The 18,792-nt window shown below is 36.3% G+C and overlaps 1 protein-coding gene across 1 annotated transcript in view; it reads right to left on the minus strand.

Annotated features, from left to right (window-relative positions):
- Positions 1–3,007: 3,007 nt before the first annotated feature.
- The window catches only part of LOC105289566, an 84,846-nt gene continuing 69,061 nt past the window's right edge, over positions 3,008–18,792 (minus strand). The window contains exons 37-46 of the mRNA XM_011356307.2: positions 15,716–15,829; positions 14,671–14,781; positions 12,948–13,118; positions 10,500–10,643; positions 9,171–9,337; positions 6,755–6,821; positions 5,815–5,885; positions 4,231–4,414; positions 4,048–4,150; positions 3,008–3,288 (exon numbers count right to left, since the gene is read on the minus strand). Coding sequence (XP_011354609.2) covers positions 3,083–3,288; positions 4,048–4,150; positions 4,231–4,414; positions 5,815–5,885; positions 6,755–6,821; positions 9,171–9,337; positions 10,500–10,643; positions 12,948–13,118; positions 14,671–14,781; positions 15,716–15,829 — 1,338 coding nt within the window. The 3' untranslated portion in view covers positions 3,008–3,082. The remainder of the gene's footprint in view (positions 3,289–4,047; positions 4,151–4,230; positions 4,415–5,814; positions 5,886–6,754; positions 6,822–9,170; positions 9,338–10,499; positions 10,644–12,947; positions 13,119–14,670; positions 14,782–15,715; positions 15,830–18,792) is intronic.

Genomic DNA, 18,792 nt, shown 5'->3' on the forward strand with positions numbered 1-18,792 from the left:
GGTAGTTCCTCAAAAAGTTAAACACAGAGGTACAATATGACCCATCAGTTCCACACCTAGATATGTACTTAAGGGAAACTGGAAACATGTCCACACGAAAACTTGTGCACAAATATTCACAGCTGCATCATAACAGCCAAAAAGTGGAAAACAAGACAAATGTCCATCAAGTGATAAATGGATAAAATGTGGCACAAATATAAGAAACATTATTTGGCAAAAAATAGGAGTGAAGTACTGCTACATGCTATAACAGATGAATCTTAAAAACATTATGCAAAATGAAAGAAGCCAGTTATTTAAGAAATCATTGATTTCATTTACATGAAATGTGCATAATAGGCAAATCTACAGAAACACAGTAGATTAGTGGTTGCACAGGGCTGGCGGGGGAAGGGGAAATGTGGAGTTAGCTAAAGGGTATAAGATTTTGAGGAGATGAAAATATTCTGAAATTGTGGCAATGGTAGCACAGTTCTGTGAATATACTAAATCTATTGAGTTGCACACTTTACATCGCTGAATTACATGCTGTGAATTATGTCATAGCTGTCCCCGCCCCCCCCCCGCAAAAAAACAGTATCTGTTCAGTGAAAGGCTCAATGGTCCCAAATCACCTGCTGGAGGTCAAATGCTGGTTAGAGGTATGGCCAGAAATGGAAAGTAGATCTTAAGCCTTCTAAATTTTGTCCATCGTGATGTGCTACTTCTGGTAAGCTTCTCAGATAGAACACCCTTTCTTGAAAAATTCTCCCAAGTTTTCTAGTGATTCTCTCCCAAGTTCCTCACCAGCCAATCGTCCTGGCTTCCAAAAGTTAATGCAGACTCTTCATCACTAGCTTCCCATTACAGAGCTCACACACATTGCCACGCACACATTGACCTAACCACCTCTGTTCACTGCACTAAAATCCTACTTTGAGAAATACTTATTCTTTCACTAATTGGGACTCTTCCCAACTCCTCCTTAGTGATTTTAGCTAGGACAGGGGATCTCTTAATTCTTTACAGCCTCTAATCTTCCTTTATCTGCCATCACTGACAGGAATCCTCTTCAATCATTTCTTGAATAAGATCTTTCCTACCAGCTGAGAATTTCCCACTCTGAGGGAGCAAAAAAGACTTGTCATGACCTACTCTCCCTCTTCCCCTTCCCTTTCTTCCAATCCTGCAGAGTGGGCTTTTAAGGAAGCCCCTCTGAACCAGACTCTGCATCTATAGATGAAAAGGACGATACCTACTTCCAGATCTGGTAGGGGTTTTAAGTGAGGTAGAAAATATGAAATTACTTAGCATAGCCAAGAACCATAGTGGGTACTCACTAGTGTGTAGTAATGGGGAGAAAGGCTGGTCTCCTTTTCGAGTTTTGTCCCTCTTTAAAGTGCTCCATTTGAAAGTGATAGCTATCTTATACATAAGCCACTAGGTGGCACTTTTGGCTAACTCATGACACCACTGGCAACTAAGCAGAGGACTGCACTAATGAAACACTGAGCTAAGTAGCCATATTCTGCAATCATTAATTATAAAATTATCATGGCATCTACTAGATAGCCATAACAGCTGAAGTGAATCCCAAGAAGCAAGTGGAAATAACAAGAGGGAGAGATGGAATTGAACAGAGAAGGAGAAGCGATACACGTGAAATAAGATCATTCCAGGTGAAGAAAAAAAAAACGTGCAAAAACACAGGAGACTGTGGCCCATTCAGGAAAGTTACAAATGACTAGAATGATGTATGCTATGTATGCAGGGCAATGGTGGAAGATGGGGCTGGAGCTTAGGGCACATCAGGAAGGATTTGGGAGCTGTAATAAGAGTGCTAACAAAACTGGAATTTCCGAACTTCAAATAGTTTAATTTGTGGAGCTCTTAAACACTATGGATGGCTCTTCTTCCCAGAAAAAAAACAAAAACCCACATTCAAAATTACAGGAGTTTTGTATGTGATGGACTCTTGCAGTGGCTATTTGCTGTCCAGTACAGTAGCTGCCAGTCACACGTAGTGATTGAGCACTTGAAACGTGGCTAGTGTGACTGAGGAACTGAATTTCAAAATTTAATTTTAATATCCACGTACTGAACAGTACAGCTTTAGGTTTTTTCTCACTACTGCCAACGAACCTTATCTATAGCAGGGGTTTCGCCTTATTGCACAGTGCTTATATGGGAGAATTCCAGCCTCACAGAACGTTCTATTGGACAGTGTTGGTCTAGATACAAAACCAGTTGAGAGGCGATTGCAGTGCTGGGACAGATGATGAGAGCGTGAACTACAGCACTGACAGTGGGGTCAGAGATATTTAGAACTAGAATTGTCAGGGTGTGACTGATTATTTAATGTGGTGGGTAAAAAAGAGGGAAGAAGGGAAGATGATTGCAGGCTTCTGCCTGGGATATTGGTGGTACCACTCCAAATTGGGATACAGGAAAAATGCTCATTTTTCTTCTTGAACATGTTGAGATTAAGGAGCCATGGGGTATGCAGGTTGAGACACAGACTACATAGGAAAATGGCTGTGGTGTTGGAATGTATCATCAGTTCCTGTAGGTCAAAGAGATCTGAGTACCATCAGCATGGAAATAATGGAGTTGATATGGAGTACGTGGAGAGAGAAAACAGGACTGCACTAGCAGCATTTTAGGTCAGGGAAGTGTAAGAGAAACATGCAAAGGAGATGGGAAAGAAGCCAAGAAAAAGTCACAGTCTAGCAGTTCATGACAGTTTTGAGGAAAAAGTAGTCAACAGTTTCAAATGCAATCGATATGATTTAAGATAGAAATGGGCAAGTTTCCATTGAAATGTGCATCTGTGACTTTTATTAGCAGCTTGAGTGGGAGAAGCACCACATAAGCCCTGGACAAACCCCCAGAAGTTAATGAGAGAAAAATAAACTTATTTAATGCACTGTGTTTTTGAGATGCCTTTTTTAACAGCCTACTCTCTAACTAATAGATCTTACATGCAAAAACAGTGATTCTAAACATAATGAATAATTAGCAAGACTTTCATGTTACTAAATTTTTGAGTTAATTTTATTTTTGAAAATATTTCCAAAAAGGGGTAGAATGTCAGGTAGGGTCAGCCAAATCCTCTGTTGTTGTTGATGGCTACCTGAAGCGCTTCTTCCACTCTCTCCATTGTAGAATATTTAGGGAGGTAGAGGACACTAAAACATGTCTGTGCTCTTATGGGATCTTTCTCATTCAAGTTTTCAGGACAGCAAAATGTTATTTTCATGTTCTTTAAACCTTTTACTTGAATTCTGTCAGTTCCTGTAAGAAACACTAAAAAGAAGAATAAAATTGATCTGTTTCACAGATGACCAAAATTTATATAGAGAAAATATTTTTATTCAAAAACACTTATTGAGGGCCCATGTGTAGCATCCTACATTAGACTGCATTGGGGCCCATACTGGGACTAAGTCTGACACACAGTCACTGTCCTTGAGCAGCTTACAGCCTAGCTAGAAATATGAGAGAGATTCTTGCACAGAAAGAGACAAACACAAGAGAAAAATAAAAGGGTGTGAGACAGCCAAACAATTTGTGATAGAATTAAGTGTCTTCTGAGTATAAATGCTGTGGTTCAGAGCAGGGAGAGAGAATCAGGCTGAGATGACCAGAGAGACTTCCAAGAATTTGGAATTAAGCTGGATCTTTAAGGACGAAAAGATTTAGAGAGGCAACAAGGAGGTTAGAGAAGGTTCAAGGCAGGGCAAGGAGCTTCAGAGAAAGCCTGGAGGTGGGAGCATGTAAGAAAACTTAGGACCTAGATAATTGAATGATGACACAACTACAGAAAAAAAAGAATGAAGGAAGACAAATTTTAAAGTACTAGGGCTCAAATCACAAGAAAAAAGACCTATATTAACATTTACTTTTTGATGTTGAGACAACCTGGCATAGGGAGCATTCAATTGCACTGGGAGTGGCTCTTAAACTAAGTATGATTTGTTGCAAATGGTGCCTATGACAAACAAGATTTTCTTATCCCACAAAAAAGACACATGATTATAGATCTACTCCTGATGTAATACTTACCAAGGAATTTCTTCTTTTCCTCCAAAGTCAATTTGTGTAAAGCTTTCCAAAACATCACTATGGTGGGGTGTGAATTGTCATATCCTTGTTCGTAATGAGCATTCTAAAAAAAAAAAAAAGGCAAAAAAAGGATTCAGGAAATAGAAAATTTTAAATTCAAACTACTGGGCCTTTATGATGTACCTTTTCAAATGTTTCCCAGTCATAATCTGTATTTCCAATAATCACATCTTTCAGTTCTTCAGGATAGAAAAATTCAATAATCTCTTTGTCACATACTTTGTAAAATCCTCTTTGAAATTCTTCATAAACTGCCTTTATAGAGATGTTGAAGATGTAATCGACATACTTAGAAACATAGTCTGTCCTTTAATGAAACAAAAAATGATTTCAGCTTACTGCAATACCCTGAACAAAATGGAGGGGAGGGAAGAGGATAAAAATAACTAGAATACCTAACAATCAAGTGCTTACCATGTATCATGGACTATTATAGCTATTTTTCATAATTATTTTCATAAAACTCTGAGGCAGATTCTTATGACATTTCAGTGAAGAGGTAACTGAGACAGTGAAATTACGTGATTGTTCAGGATCACAAAGTTAAGAGAATTTACAAGTTAAAACTGAAAAAGTTTGGAAAAATAAAACCTGACCTGCTAACAGTCATGTCTAGGAAATAGGCTTGAGTGATGGAAGAAATTTTATTTTACACTTTTCTATATTGTCTGGATTTGCAATAGTAATTAATATTATTTATAATTAACACAAATAAAGAAGGTATTTATACGTCTAGCTATGATGGAGTAGCTTGAAGCAAATGCTCCCAGTAAGAACCAGAAAAGGGAAGATAATATACAAAAACACATCTAGCTCCAGGCTTCCTAATCTGAGACAAGACTCAAGAGGCCTCTGGACTAAGAGAGGAAGGAGCCTCACTGAGGTGAACCCAGCATTTTGCTTGCAGTTTTTTTTCCTTTGTGTGCATTTACCAATTCTTTCAGGGAAAGGGGCCAGGCAAAAAGTAGTTAGGCAGAGAACCTTATATCCATGAATAATACTATGGATAAACTGGGGTATATTTATAAATATACTGAAGAGCTAGAATTGTTTCTTGACTTGTACTCTTATCTGTGTACTCTTTGATACAAATTTTTTAAAATAAAGATTCAAAAAATAAAAATATTTGGCTTAGGCCAGAATACTCACTAGGTAGATATCCCTTTGTGACTGACCAACTATCCAGGGAACGTTCTATAATCCTAAATTCTGTGCCTTTAAATGGCATCCCATAAGGTGTTAGGAAGTCAAGATGTCACAGCAATATCTAATAAAATTAACAAATACTGAGTGTCTGCTATGGACCAGGCACCAGTGTATTCATGGTACTGGGTATACAAATGGTGAGTAAGACAGATCAAGTCCCTGCCATCATGCAGCTCATCACAATGGGGGAACACTGATAAGCAATTAAGCAAATAAATCCTAAAGGCAGGTAATGTATTATATAAAAAGAAAAAATAAAACAGGGTAAGGGGATTGAGAGGTGACGGTATAATTCTAGACAGGAGGAAAAGAGAAAGGCTGAGAAAGCCACTTCTTTCCCTACCAGAATATAAACTCCTGTCTACACACAACACACATCAACTCTCTACCTTATTAAAAAATGATTGAGAATGAAAAATTCTTATAACTGCAAGAAATTTTAGAGCCCAGTGAAATAAAAAGTGTATAAACAAAACAAATATTTCATTTTTTTGTACTTACTTGTTAGTCTGGTCCACAATTATGCAACTTCCATTAGGAATTAAGTCTACATTATTTTTATCCCAATGTACCTGTAACCACAAATGAACTCAGGTAGTCTCTCTCCAAAATAATTCTGAACAGTCTATCATCAACAAATACACTTTGAAGTATACAAATTTTCCTCAGGCATATAGAAATGTACATTTTTGTCTAAAAACTAGCAAGGAATATACAAATAAAAATTACCACCTTATGCAGATTGAATTTTTTTTAAACTTGAATTATCTATTTTAATTGATCATACACTGAAAAAAATTAATTAGATAATTGCCATATCTCAGTATTTACTTTATACAGTATAGACCTAGTATGGTAGATTTGCAAAACTGGCCATAAATTCCTCCCATGCTGGAATTCATGTCCCTTTGCAATGTGACTCTGCAACAACTCCCATCAAGAAGGACAGTCTGTTTCTTTAGCCCTTGAATCTAGATGTGACTTTGTGAAGTACTTTGGCCAATGGACCTCAGATAAGTGAAACATGAAAAGAAGCTTATATGTTGGAACTTGCCATCTCTGTACCCTGAGACCATCCTGTGAAGAAGCCTCAGCTAGCTTACTGGAAGAAAACAAAGATAAGCTGTTCCAGCTGATACCCCATAAACCAACCAGCCTGCCAAGTTTGTGGGCGAGGCCATTGTAGACCATTCAGCCAAGTTAACCCAGTCCAGAAACCCACAGAATTGTTTGTTGTTTTAAGCTACTAAGTTTAGGTGCTGTCTATCACACAGTAAAATCTAACTGATACACCCAGCCCATGAAAAATGAGGGAAAAAAAACTTTTGCATTAGCTTAATTCAGAAGTTCATTTTTTAATAGAGTGACATGTTTAGATTAAGTATTTAAAGGGTGAATCAGTTTAAACCTGATCTGTAACCTGATTTTAATTGTTACTCACATTAAAGTGGATACAAAATTCTTCTTCAAAGTCATCACTTTCATCATCCAGAAGTGTTTGCAAACTCCTAAAAACAAATAATTTGATTTTTTAAAAGTCAGTAATCATGCTCACTAGATATATCATCTAAAATAAATGTCAAGTGCATAACTATTCTGCAGGTGGAAGGTCAAAGTACAATTCACAGTACCCATTCCTCTGTGTGATAACAGCCTAAATAGAGCCAGACCTCAACTGTAAGTGTGAGGTTTCGAAGTTTATTTACAATTTTGCAGGTTCCCCACCCGATTCCCAGCTCTCTTCCTACCACCCTAACTTCCTTTACCCAGGGATTGCAGGTTTCTATTTAGAAAGCAATTGGTAACATATTTACAGACACTAAAACTCATTCAAATTGGCTTTACCTTTATTTGAGCTTTGGAACTTTATTTACAGAATAAATAATAGAAATTACAGATCTTTTAAATATCAAGTATCACTTAGGAAATCTGAGGAGTGGTTAGGTGAAAGAGCCTCTGTATCTACGGTCCCAATATCATCAAGCTTAAGACAGACCTGAACTCTGACTACCTTAATTGTGTCAAAGCATCTATGAGAACACAGGTTATATCAAAATGGATAGCAGCCAGTCTTTTTTTGTATTTCCAGCCTCTGTTGTCTTACGGTACTTTGTAAACACATTTAAAGTAATGTTTCATATTATATTATTTGTTCCTTCACTCATCTAACCAATATTTATTAAGAACCTAATATAGCAGGCATAAGGAATATAAAGTTGAGACTAAGACGTTCCTTTCCTGTCAATAAACCCTGAGAATAATAGGTTAAGATATGCTGATGAAAGTCTTATCTATAGTACTGTGGGATGTGTGTAGCCAGAAAGTGTAAATAGTACAGATATAACTTGCAAGAGCTTGGTTAACTCTGTCCAAAGGGATGCATGTCATTGGGGAAGTCCTCCCTCTGGGAGAAGGTGAAAACCAAGTTGTTTCTTTTCCCTACTGGTTTTTTTACTATGGTATTGTGATAAAGCAGACCACATTTTATTCATTGTGGTTTTTTTGTGGGGGGAGGGGAGGAGGGAGAGTAATGGGAAATCAACTGACAAAACTGGATGCATAATATTTGGTTCATAACACTCTCATTACATGTCCATGTATGACTTATTTATGGGTTTTTATGAAGAACACCCATGAACCTGTCTCCCAAAACAAGAACTAAAACACTACTAATATTTTATACTTACCTAAGAGGATACCTCCCTCCATCCCATTTTTCTACCAACCCCAAAATGGTGTCTTTGCTCTTTCATTAAGGTATCTCTTAATGAACAGAAAACTTCTTTAATCTTATTGTAGTCAAATTTACCAATCTTTCTAATGTTGGTACTTTTTATGTCTTAAGAAATCCCAAAGGTGAGAAAGATTTGTCCACATTTTTACATTTAAGTATTTTAGCTACGTCAAGTTGATTTTTGTACACGACAAGGTATCTGCTCTCATTTTTCCCCATATGCATTAACTGCTCTCATTTTTCCCCATATGCATTCCCCATATGCAGTACTTCTGTTCCCACTGATCTAACATGCTACCTCTAACCAAGTTCCACATGTGCATGAGTCACTTTCTGAGTTCCCTCTTCTGTCCCCACTGGAAAACTTGCACCAATACCATACTGTCCTAATTAATGCAGCTTTCTAATAATTCTTGATATCTGATGGGCCACATTGTTCTCTGAAAAAGGAGTTACCAATTTGCACATCCACTAATAATACCTGAAATTAAGAGTGAACCTTTTCCCAAACTCTTGCTAACTTTATATAGCATCAGTATTTCTAACCACTGTCAATTTAAAGTACAAATGAGCCTCTCATTTTAATCTACATTCCATGATCACTAGTAAGATTTTCTTTTTATTTATGTCGGTTTCCTTATTTGTACACTTCGTAAATTTTTCTTTTAAGTGTATAGGAACACTTTAATCTGCAGGGAATGTAGCCCTTTCTATTGTATGTTACCAATATTTTTTGTGAGGTAGTGGCTTGTCTTTTAACTTAAACTTTAAGTTTTCACTTTAAAGGTGATAATATGAAATAACATTTGAAATAAAGGTCACTTGAGATTTCACACCAAGGGTAACCTATGCTGTGCCCAGGTTTGTTTCTATTTGAATAAAATTAAAGATTAATGGAAGCACTGAGGACTAATTATATAAAAAATACTTTTCCTAATTTTAGAAAGTTAAATTATTAATCCAACAATTCTTGCCAAAGTTAAAATTGGTTTAAAGTACCCAGAATGCTAGTGTTGAACACAGAAATATTACGGGGGTGGGGGACGGGGAAGGGTTGTACGCTTAAATATTTATCTAAATATATGTTAGGTAGTGTTCTAAAAAAGTGACTAGGTTTACTTACTTTCCCAAAACAGGACTGAGTTCTTTCAAATCTTCTAATGATGGTGTTTGGTCTAAAAGTTTCTTAAACAGAGCCAGTGGGAAAGGGATGTTGGCAACATTGCAGTTAAACAGGGAAAGTCCACATAGAACCCCAAAGAAGAAATATCTCTTCTTCTCAAATTTAGGCTAAAAAGAGAAAAAAAATCTTAACATGAATTTTTCCAGTACAATGACATATTTATATTAGGTAAACCTTTTTTTTCCCCTTTCACAAAATCAAATCTCATATTAAAACCAAAACACTTGAGGTAAGACTGTTTAGGGTGAAAAGGGGGAAGGGATTAAAAAGTACAAACTGGTAGTTACAAAATAGTCATGAGATGTAAAGTACAGCATAAGAAATGTAGTCAATAATACTGTACTAACTACATATGGTGTCAAATGGGTACTAAATTTATTAGGGTGTCAGAAGTTATAGAAATGTCTAATCACTACGTTGTATACTTAAAACTAATAAAATACTGTATGTCTACAGTAATAGAAAAATAAAAGGTTATTAAAATAAGAAAAAATATTTATATTCAATCACTAAGTCACCGTAAATCCCTGCCAGTTCTGGTTACTAAAACATTAACAGAATGGGGGCTGAGGGAATAGTAGAGATATTTAGGGGGAAAAAGACTTCACCAAGTAGTAATTAAGTCCTAGAGATCTAATGCACAGTAGTAAATATAGACAACAATATAGGATTGTAATCACCAAATATGATGAGACTAGATCTTAATTATTTTAACCACTAAAAAAATAATTATGTGACATGATAGAGGTGCTAATTACTGCTACAGTGGCAACAATATTAAAATATATAAATGCATTAAATCAATATATTGTACACCTTAAATTTATACAATGTTGTATGTCATTAATTTCAATAAAAAAATAAATGAAAGAATTAACAGGAATAGAAACATATTAGGCTCAGTAATCCTTATAGACTAAAGTTTTCACAATTTCCTTTCAAAGCCTTTGTCTTCAAGTTCATCAGGAAAAATAGAACTGTAACAAAAAATGAGTGCCTGAGAAATAAGGGGTTCGTTTTTATCTATACAGTCTGTAAGTAGTCAAAAATATATACTGCTTATAAGTTCTCCAGTGTGGACATGACAACCCAAGGAAAATGGATCCCATTTTAGAGAAAATAATCACCTTTTTAAAATTAAAATTTATCTCCACATTATAACAATAATTCTACTCCTAATATAAAACAGTCTAGACAACCTAATTTTCTATGGTATGTGACATACCCTTTCTGTCAGGAAATATCAGAAGCAAAGACAAGAAGACTTACCCTGGCAGGAAACCACATGTAGGAAGCCTCTTCAGGATACATGAACATCCCATATTCTGGTCGGATCATCTCTTCAAACAAGCAGTGGAAAAACTCTGCCTTGACTCCTCCAAAGTCATGTCCAATTTCTCCAATAAATGAAACCTAAGCAAATAATGCATCACTTCCAGGCTATGTATTGCTATGCATTAAGTCTCATTTAATAATAAGAGCTAATATTATCATAGGCCCAAGTACTTGGTAGGTGCTGTGGTAAACAATTTACTCATATTATCATATTTAATCTCCCATTAATTCTGTGAGGGTGAGGAGGCTATAAGAATTTAAATAACCTTCCCAAGGTTACACAACGGCTAAAATGGTGCAGCCTAGATTTAATCTTATGTCTGTGAAACCTCAGAGCCTCAAGTCTTTACCACTAAACTGACCTCAACTGGCATCATTATTAGTTAAAAGGTATGTTAAGTATAATGAAAATAAACATTAAGAAATATTAGAATTTTTAAAAAACCAAAAAAACCAGAGCACGCATAAAATATTTATTGGCTTGGCTGTTTACTCCTTGAGGAGGCAGCACCAATCCCTCTCCAGGATGATTCTATCATAATTCATCCTTGCTCCTGCAATTACTTGCTCCATTCTTGCCTTTTCTCCTGGAATCCTTCACTTCAGTTTACAAATATGGTAAGATCTCCCTAACGCTTAAAAGGAAAACAAGACAAACAAAACGCTCAATACCATTGTCTCCAAAACAGACAATACTGGCTCCTCTTACCCTAAGGATGCCAGATTTCAGAGAATACTGTTACCTACTTCCAAACCCAGTCTCTACTTCTCTACTTAAATGCTTCTCTCCAAGAGGACCAAGAACCTGGAATCTCCAAATCCAAGGACTTTTTCTCATGTCTCATCTCCTTGATTTTACTAACTCATTTTCCACTTCTGACCACCTTCTCTTTCTTAACACTCTTTTCTCCCTTGCTTTCTCTTATGGAGCACTGTTTACGTTTTTCTCTTCTTTTTCCTGCTGCTTTAATACCAGAAATTCCTTTCTGCTCTTTCTTTGGATGCTCATTTTTCCCTTTAAACTTCATTTATCACTTGCAGGCATTTAACCTTCATATCCATCTATCTTCTGTCCTGATTAATACGCACTCATTTCCAAAAGGCCTGTTCAACATTTCCAGCTGGATGTGCCATCAGTACTCCCAACAAGCTCCTTTTTACTGGTTTATTTGGATGAATGCCTCTTCCATTTACAGAGATGCAAATTTCAAACCTCAGTGAATTATTTATAAGCTTCATAAGACCAGGAGTTAAAACTGCCCCACCTTATGAGCAAGTTCCCTAGTCTCACAAAGCTTCAGTTTGCCCACAAGATTGTAAAAAAGAATGCGATAACATGTGAAATGCCTCAATAGTTTAGAAAATAGTAACTGCTCATTGTTACCTAAATTTTAAAAATGGATGAATGAAATATAAAAGTGGAACTAAAATAGCTGAGTAGACTGACTGACTGACACAGGTTAGAATCATGTGAGTTCATTAGATTTTTTAAATGATTTGTGTGTTAGACACATGGAAATGCCAACTCTTAACTGCAAACCCCATTGCAACATACTTTTAAAATAGGATTTTGAGCTTTAGTCAAGTCTATCTTTCTTTAATCAGAGTAGGATAGGTGATAAACTAGGGTCTCCCATCAAAAAAAACACTCTAATAAATATTATCAGGCAAATCTTTATTTGGAAAGTCTACGACTGATGGTTAGACCCAAATCCTGGCTCTGATATTCATCAGTTATCTTACCCTTGGATAAGTCACCTAAAGGTTCTGTATCTCAGTTTCCCCATCTGTAAAATGAGGAAAAAAATATAACCTTTCACACACTGTTGGTGAAAGGGTTACACAAGCAACAGTTCCTGGCACAAGGAAAACATTCGCTATGTCTACCAGTCATTACTATTTTTCTGTGTCAAATATATACTATTAAGCTACATAGTTACTATGCCAAAGGTCATTTATAAATGTTCAGAACATGATATCTACAATTACACCCTCAAAAAACTATGTAGTCAATAAAGAGAACGTTTTCTCTTCCACAGAGTGATACGGGTTCCTGCGTGAAAGCAGAAACAAACCCTCAATTCCTCTGTGTCAACCCCATCTCACTGAAACTCTTGAAAGGTGGTGACTAGACCTCTTATGATTAGTACTGGACTTTCCACTTGACTAGGCTGGGGAAGGACAACCATTTGCCAGCTGCTCCAGAGCCCCGGCTATACTGACAAAGTGCCTGCAGCTATCACCTGAAACTCACAGGTAACTGGGGAATTCTAAAATAGGCCACCTCCATGGCAAAAGAAGATAATTTCCCACCTGTAAGACCTGTTTTTACTTTATGTCTTCCTTCTCTTGGCAGCAAAATTATTGAGAATTATACTTTACCATTAATTCCTTCCTCAAATCTTCATTCTCAAACTGATTTAGCTGACTCAAAACATCCTCAATCAAGTGACTTCTTCTCACTGTTAGGTTAAAGGTGGGCAGCCAAGTTAAACTGGACCCTCCATGTTCCACAATTCCGGCCAACTGCATACAAGCTCTAAATTTTTTCTCCTAGGAGAACAGAAATGTTTCAATTCATTTCATCATTCACTCTAATAGAAATTTATAATGTGGAATAAACTGGTTCAGTTTATTGTGAGTACATATCACAAACATTTATAAAAAGAGCCTTACGTATGCCACTGGAGATAAGGTATATATTCAGTATTCACCCTCAGTGAGCAGAAGAAACATGAAACCTAAGAAATGAAAAGCTTTGGGAGCCCACCTGGGTGAGCAGGAAAGTGACCCACAGCAGGCTCTATTGGACCACTTTATACTGTAAACACAAATATTAATACTTCAGTTACCAAAGCTCATGATCATCAATAGGCTAAAGAGACATTGATAAACACCAAAGCAGTACGCTGAAACATAATCTCGTTAGGAAGCGAAGTTCAGAAGTTTAGAAAGGAAGAAGACAGAAGGAAAAATTCAGGTATGAGACCTCTTTAAAGATACCCTATTCTAGAAGGAAAACCGAGACGAGATTTTAGGTGACAGATAATCTAAGAATATGAGAGAGAAAGAGACAGACAAACACAAAGAGACTATGGAAACCAAATGGCAATTTGGGATAATTAAAGTCTGTGGTTCTTAGCAAAACAAAGAGCAATCAAATACCAGTTCTATAAAATTACTACTGAACACTTGGTTTAAAGTCAGGAGAAAATAGTTACGAGAATTGAAGCAAAATAAATTACATAAGTTCTTCCTTTCATTTTTCTTTATTAAATATTTTGTTAATGGTCATACTGAGAACTCATAAATCAATTTTCTATTTTGTTTTATTATGGTAATTACATAATGTGAAAGTATACTTTTATGACATTTGAATATTATTCATACATATACATATACAGATGCATATATGAGAGTAAAAGTGGTAAGAGCTAACACTTTTAACCACTGAGATTATGCAGAGCACTGTTCTAAGTGCTTTACCTATATTAACAAATTTAATCCTTACAAAAGGGTGATGAAGTGCATTTCCCAAGGCATTTTCAACTGTCCAATTTTAAGTTTAAAAGCACTTTGCTGGATATGCTGACAAAACCAATTCAACTGATGACTGTTCATTGAAAAGTGGATACTTTTTACACACCTTTATTATGGCACCATTACAGGGTACAGCCATTTATTTGGGTCTGAATTTGAAGAATTCTGTCACCTCTATTCTCACTGCTATGCTTTTTTCATAAGATTGGACCTCCTTAAATATTGGTATAATTCCAATCAAGCTCAAGTCTGCTTGCTATGCCTCTTTGAGTGCCACTCAGAAAGCTACAGGTACCAACCTCAATGTAAAAGCCCTACAACTAGGCCAGCTGCTCAAATTCTAGCCTTTCTTACCGAGGCTCTCATATGCCTCAAGGCCAAGCCAACCCAAATTAAGACAGTCTTTCATGCATGTCTTCTTCATTAGAGTATAAGCTCCTTGAAAGCTATGACCACTGGTTTCACCAGTGGGTGGGGCTCCCTTACCACCTCCAAAATATCGTACACTTAAGAAGGCATTTGTCATTTGATTTATTAATGAAGACAAAGAAATAGGCATACTTACCTGTATTTTTAAAAGCGAGTCTGCATACAGTAGTTTAATTTTTGACAGAATATTAAAGATAAATGGAAAATGACTGAATATGACAGGATACTGGATGTCTACTGAAGTGTCCTAAAAATGGAAATGAGAACAATTCTGATAAAGGACAGAGATATTTTACACCTTACCTCATAGCCTTAAATCTCTGATGATTTAAGTTCTCATTACTTAATGGCAAAACCAATTCAAATTGCTGGTCAGTAATACCTGAATGCATAAAATTCTAAGAAAATGTTTAACTGTTCCAATTAAAGGTATACAGACCTAGTCGGTGCTCATTTAATTTAGCAATTAATTATAAACTCTGGATACTTTTCCAAAGAGTCTGTTCTGCTGCAACCTGCATTTCTGAAACGTAAATTAGTTCAGATGCATTTGGTGAACAGGAGAATGAAATAATGTGGGTAGACAGTTAGCTCATATATAATTTTTACCAGGCAAAGGTTGATATGCTAGTAGTAGAATTATAATCTTCAGAGAAAAGGAAAAAAACCTCAGGTCAGCTGCTGAACTGGCAGCAAGAGCCCCTTACCTGTATTTTAAGAACATGAAAAAGAGAAGTACTTACGTACAGGTTACCCTGCTTGAAGTGCAGGCCCCCTATACTGCTGGCCTGTGGTGAGTCACCCTGCCTTCTATGCCCACCTTAAGCAGAGCTCAACTTCCATCTATGTTATCTCAAAACCACCAGTCCTCTAATTAGACTGTGGATAGATATCTACCATTCTGTTTTATGCATTTTTCATATTCGCATGGCACTCTCCTCCAAAGTTGCTTGTCTGGTAGATCGAAGCTATATGCCCAGGTAGCAACCACTTTTCTGTTAGTGCTCTGGCTATAAAATTGCATAGGTTTTGAGGGGTATGTCTTGCTTTTCCCATAATCCATTTCTGTTAGGCAACTTTGCAGAGCACAAGGATTTTTGGAAACATGTAGAAAGTTACAGCATAAATGCTATATTAACTCACTGATGGTCAAATTCCCCCCTCAAACACACCATACTTACTGAGTTCATTTTCCAAGAGGACCTTCTATATGCGTCTCCATAAAAATCAAGCCAGTGCGTGAGTTCGTTTACTTTGAAAATATTTTCAGGTGCTTGACATTTAGTCTGGTTTACCTTTAATAAAATATAACCTATGATAAAGTTTTATATAAAGACAATTTTGCTTAATGTTGACTAGATTATCAGAATAAATAGTAAATTATAATGACCAAAATAAAGTTCTACCCAATTCCTCCACTGCCAAAGCCCAAATTTTCAGAAACATAAATACCTAAGATTTAATAATATAAATTGATAATTATGATGATAAACTTTTAGTTTCTTTTAATTCACAGAAGTTTTAAAGAACTTTAAGTCCAAAGAAAAATACAGTGTAATATAAATCCAAGTACTATGGGGCTCAATACTTCATATGTTCTTCAGATCTTAACAATACACCATTTACATATGTTCCCTCTGACAAGGCATTTATAGAACATTGTCTCCTAAAACGTGGGGAAATTTTCCAGCCTTCCATCCCCTGAGGTGACCAGGATCATTATGATATACACATGAGCACCCTGGCCCAGCTAACAGTCAGTGAAGACACTGAAAATGACATGAGCAACCATCAGTATCTTACGTGGATAGTCACAGTCCTGGCTTCAATGACTAAGTCTCAGGAGGTCTTCTAAAAGTCCCTTTTTGGCTGTGCAAGCTAAGATCATTCACCTGGAGTATTCTTACTTACTCTGGCCCACACCCCAAATTACGCAGGCCTTCCAGTACCACCTCCCGAAGCATGAGGAGGCTGTTTCACTCCTGTGACTGTAGTCCTCTAGACCCTGGTGATCTCAGTCTTACACTATCTACAGCCTCATGATTGCACAGAAAATGCAAAATCTACCAGTAGATATGTGAGAATTTAGCAAATTCACTAGCTATAAAATCAACATTCAAAAATCAATGCATTCCTATAAACCAGCAGATAATATAATCTTTAAGATCTCATTTACAAAAACCTAAACATATCAAATATTCTGAAATCGATTTGGCTAAACATATCCAAGACTTTCATAATAAAATAACAAAACTTTATTGAAGGAATTTGAAGAAGATCTAATAAGTGGAAGAAATAGACACCATGAAGATTCACAGTAGTCAAGATGTCAATTCTTCTCAAAGTGAAATACAGATTCAATGAAACTCCAATAAATTCCCAGTAAGATATTCTTTGGTGTGTGTAACCTGAGAAGCCAATTCTAAAATGTGTATGGAAGAGCCAAGTGCCAAAAATAACCAAGATAAACTTTAAGAACAAGGTAGGGATACTTCATTGCCTATCTTTAAGAACAAGGTAGGGGTACTTCATTGCCTATCAGTAGGGAAAGGGCAGAATTTTAGTAAGTGGTGCTCAGCAATTGTTTTCATATGAGAAATAATAAAAATAAACTTAAAATAAATTTCCAATTGGAGTAAACACCAAATTGTGAAAGCTAAGATCAATATTCCCTTTGGACCAGGGGAAGAGTGGTCTCTCTGCTCTAGGTCCATGACTTAAAAAATCCTTGCTCTGGCCTTTCTCCTGCCAACTAACCTCCCACAAGGGAAATAAAGGGTCTGCATGGCCAAAGGGACCTGTCTATGTGCAGACCACACTTCCTTTTCTAAACTGAGCTCCAGATACCCAGGACCTAGAAGTCCCTGATCAAATGGCTCCAAGCCAGCTTCCAGGACCTGCACAGGTCTCCTCCTCTGCTTGGTCTCTGGAGAGTGAATTGTGTCACAGGTGAGCCACCCCTAGACTCCAGGGCTGGCTAAGGAGTGGCTGTTGTAGAATGTGCAGATAGAACACAAACATATGGGCTGAGGTATCCATCTACGGACCTGTGACACCCCTGGTCCTGGTGTAGTACAAAACCAAAATGTGAAAAGAAGACAGAGGATCTGGAAGGCCTCTGAGCCTCCAGCTTTTAATGCAGAACTCTATAAGGAGTTTGAGATTTCTAAATTCAAGCCTGGCCTTCTCTGTCATTAGGAAAGTTTATTTGTCAAGGTGGAAAGATAGAGTACATTTATTCAGCAGTTTGTTAGCTAGATTTCCAATGTTTTAAATATTGGATATATGGTATATTGGCCTTTGTACTCTTCCTTTGGTCATCTCTATTAGAAAATTATCTGGGGCAGCGTTCGGGGCCAAATCAGGCCCTCTGCATGTTTTTCTAACATTTTACTGGAACACCGCCACACCCATTCATTTTCATATTGCCAAGCACTGCCTTCATGCTAGTATTGCACAGTGCAATAGTTGCAGTTGCCACAGAAACCTAATGTCTCACAAAGCCTAAAATATTTACTATCTGGTCCTTTCCGAAAAGAAACTATGTTGATCCTTGATGTAGATAATAATTTAAAACTTGAAAGAGAAAAAGGTTTAACACAAAACACAAAGAATAAAATGATTTAAAAAAATGGACAAATTTATCTACATTAAAATTAAGACTTTTTACCATAAAGTAAAAAGACAAGCTACAAACTAGGATATAATTTACATATTATTGACAAAGAACTAGTTTCCAAAATAAAGAGAACTCCTATAATCAATAAGAAAAAGTCAAACAAATCATTTAAATTGAACAAAAGTCAAGGACAGATCCTTTACAGAAGAACAAATATTGTTATTATAAACACAAAAATATACTCTAATGCATTACAACCAGGGACATACAATTAAATACAGCCATAAGTATTAATCTGAATGAATCTATAAAACAAATTTGTATAAGAAACATGTATTGTTCATATAAATTTCAAAAACTGCAAAATTAAACAACATAGTATCTAGAGATACGCATAATCGTAAAACAATAAAAAAGAGTAAGGGAACGATTAACCCAAAATCCAGGACCATGGCTACCTCCAGGAGGAGAAGAGGGGTGCAATCTGAGAGAAATATACAAGCATTTCTAAGGTACTGGAAATGCTTTCTTTTTCAACATGGGCTGTAGTTAACTGATGTCTGTTTTACTAATTTTCTTCAAACCATTCATAGACTATATACACTCTTTTACATGTAAGACAATTCACAAAAAAAAAAA

This window comes from Pteropus vampyrus, unplaced genomic scaffold, assembly GCF_000151845.1.
Source record: "Pteropus vampyrus isolate Shadow unplaced genomic scaffold, Pvam_2.0 Scaffold25, whole genome shotgun sequence".
Classification (NCBI taxonomy): domain Eukaryota; kingdom Metazoa; phylum Chordata; class Mammalia; order Chiroptera; family Pteropodidae; genus Pteropus; species Pteropus vampyrus.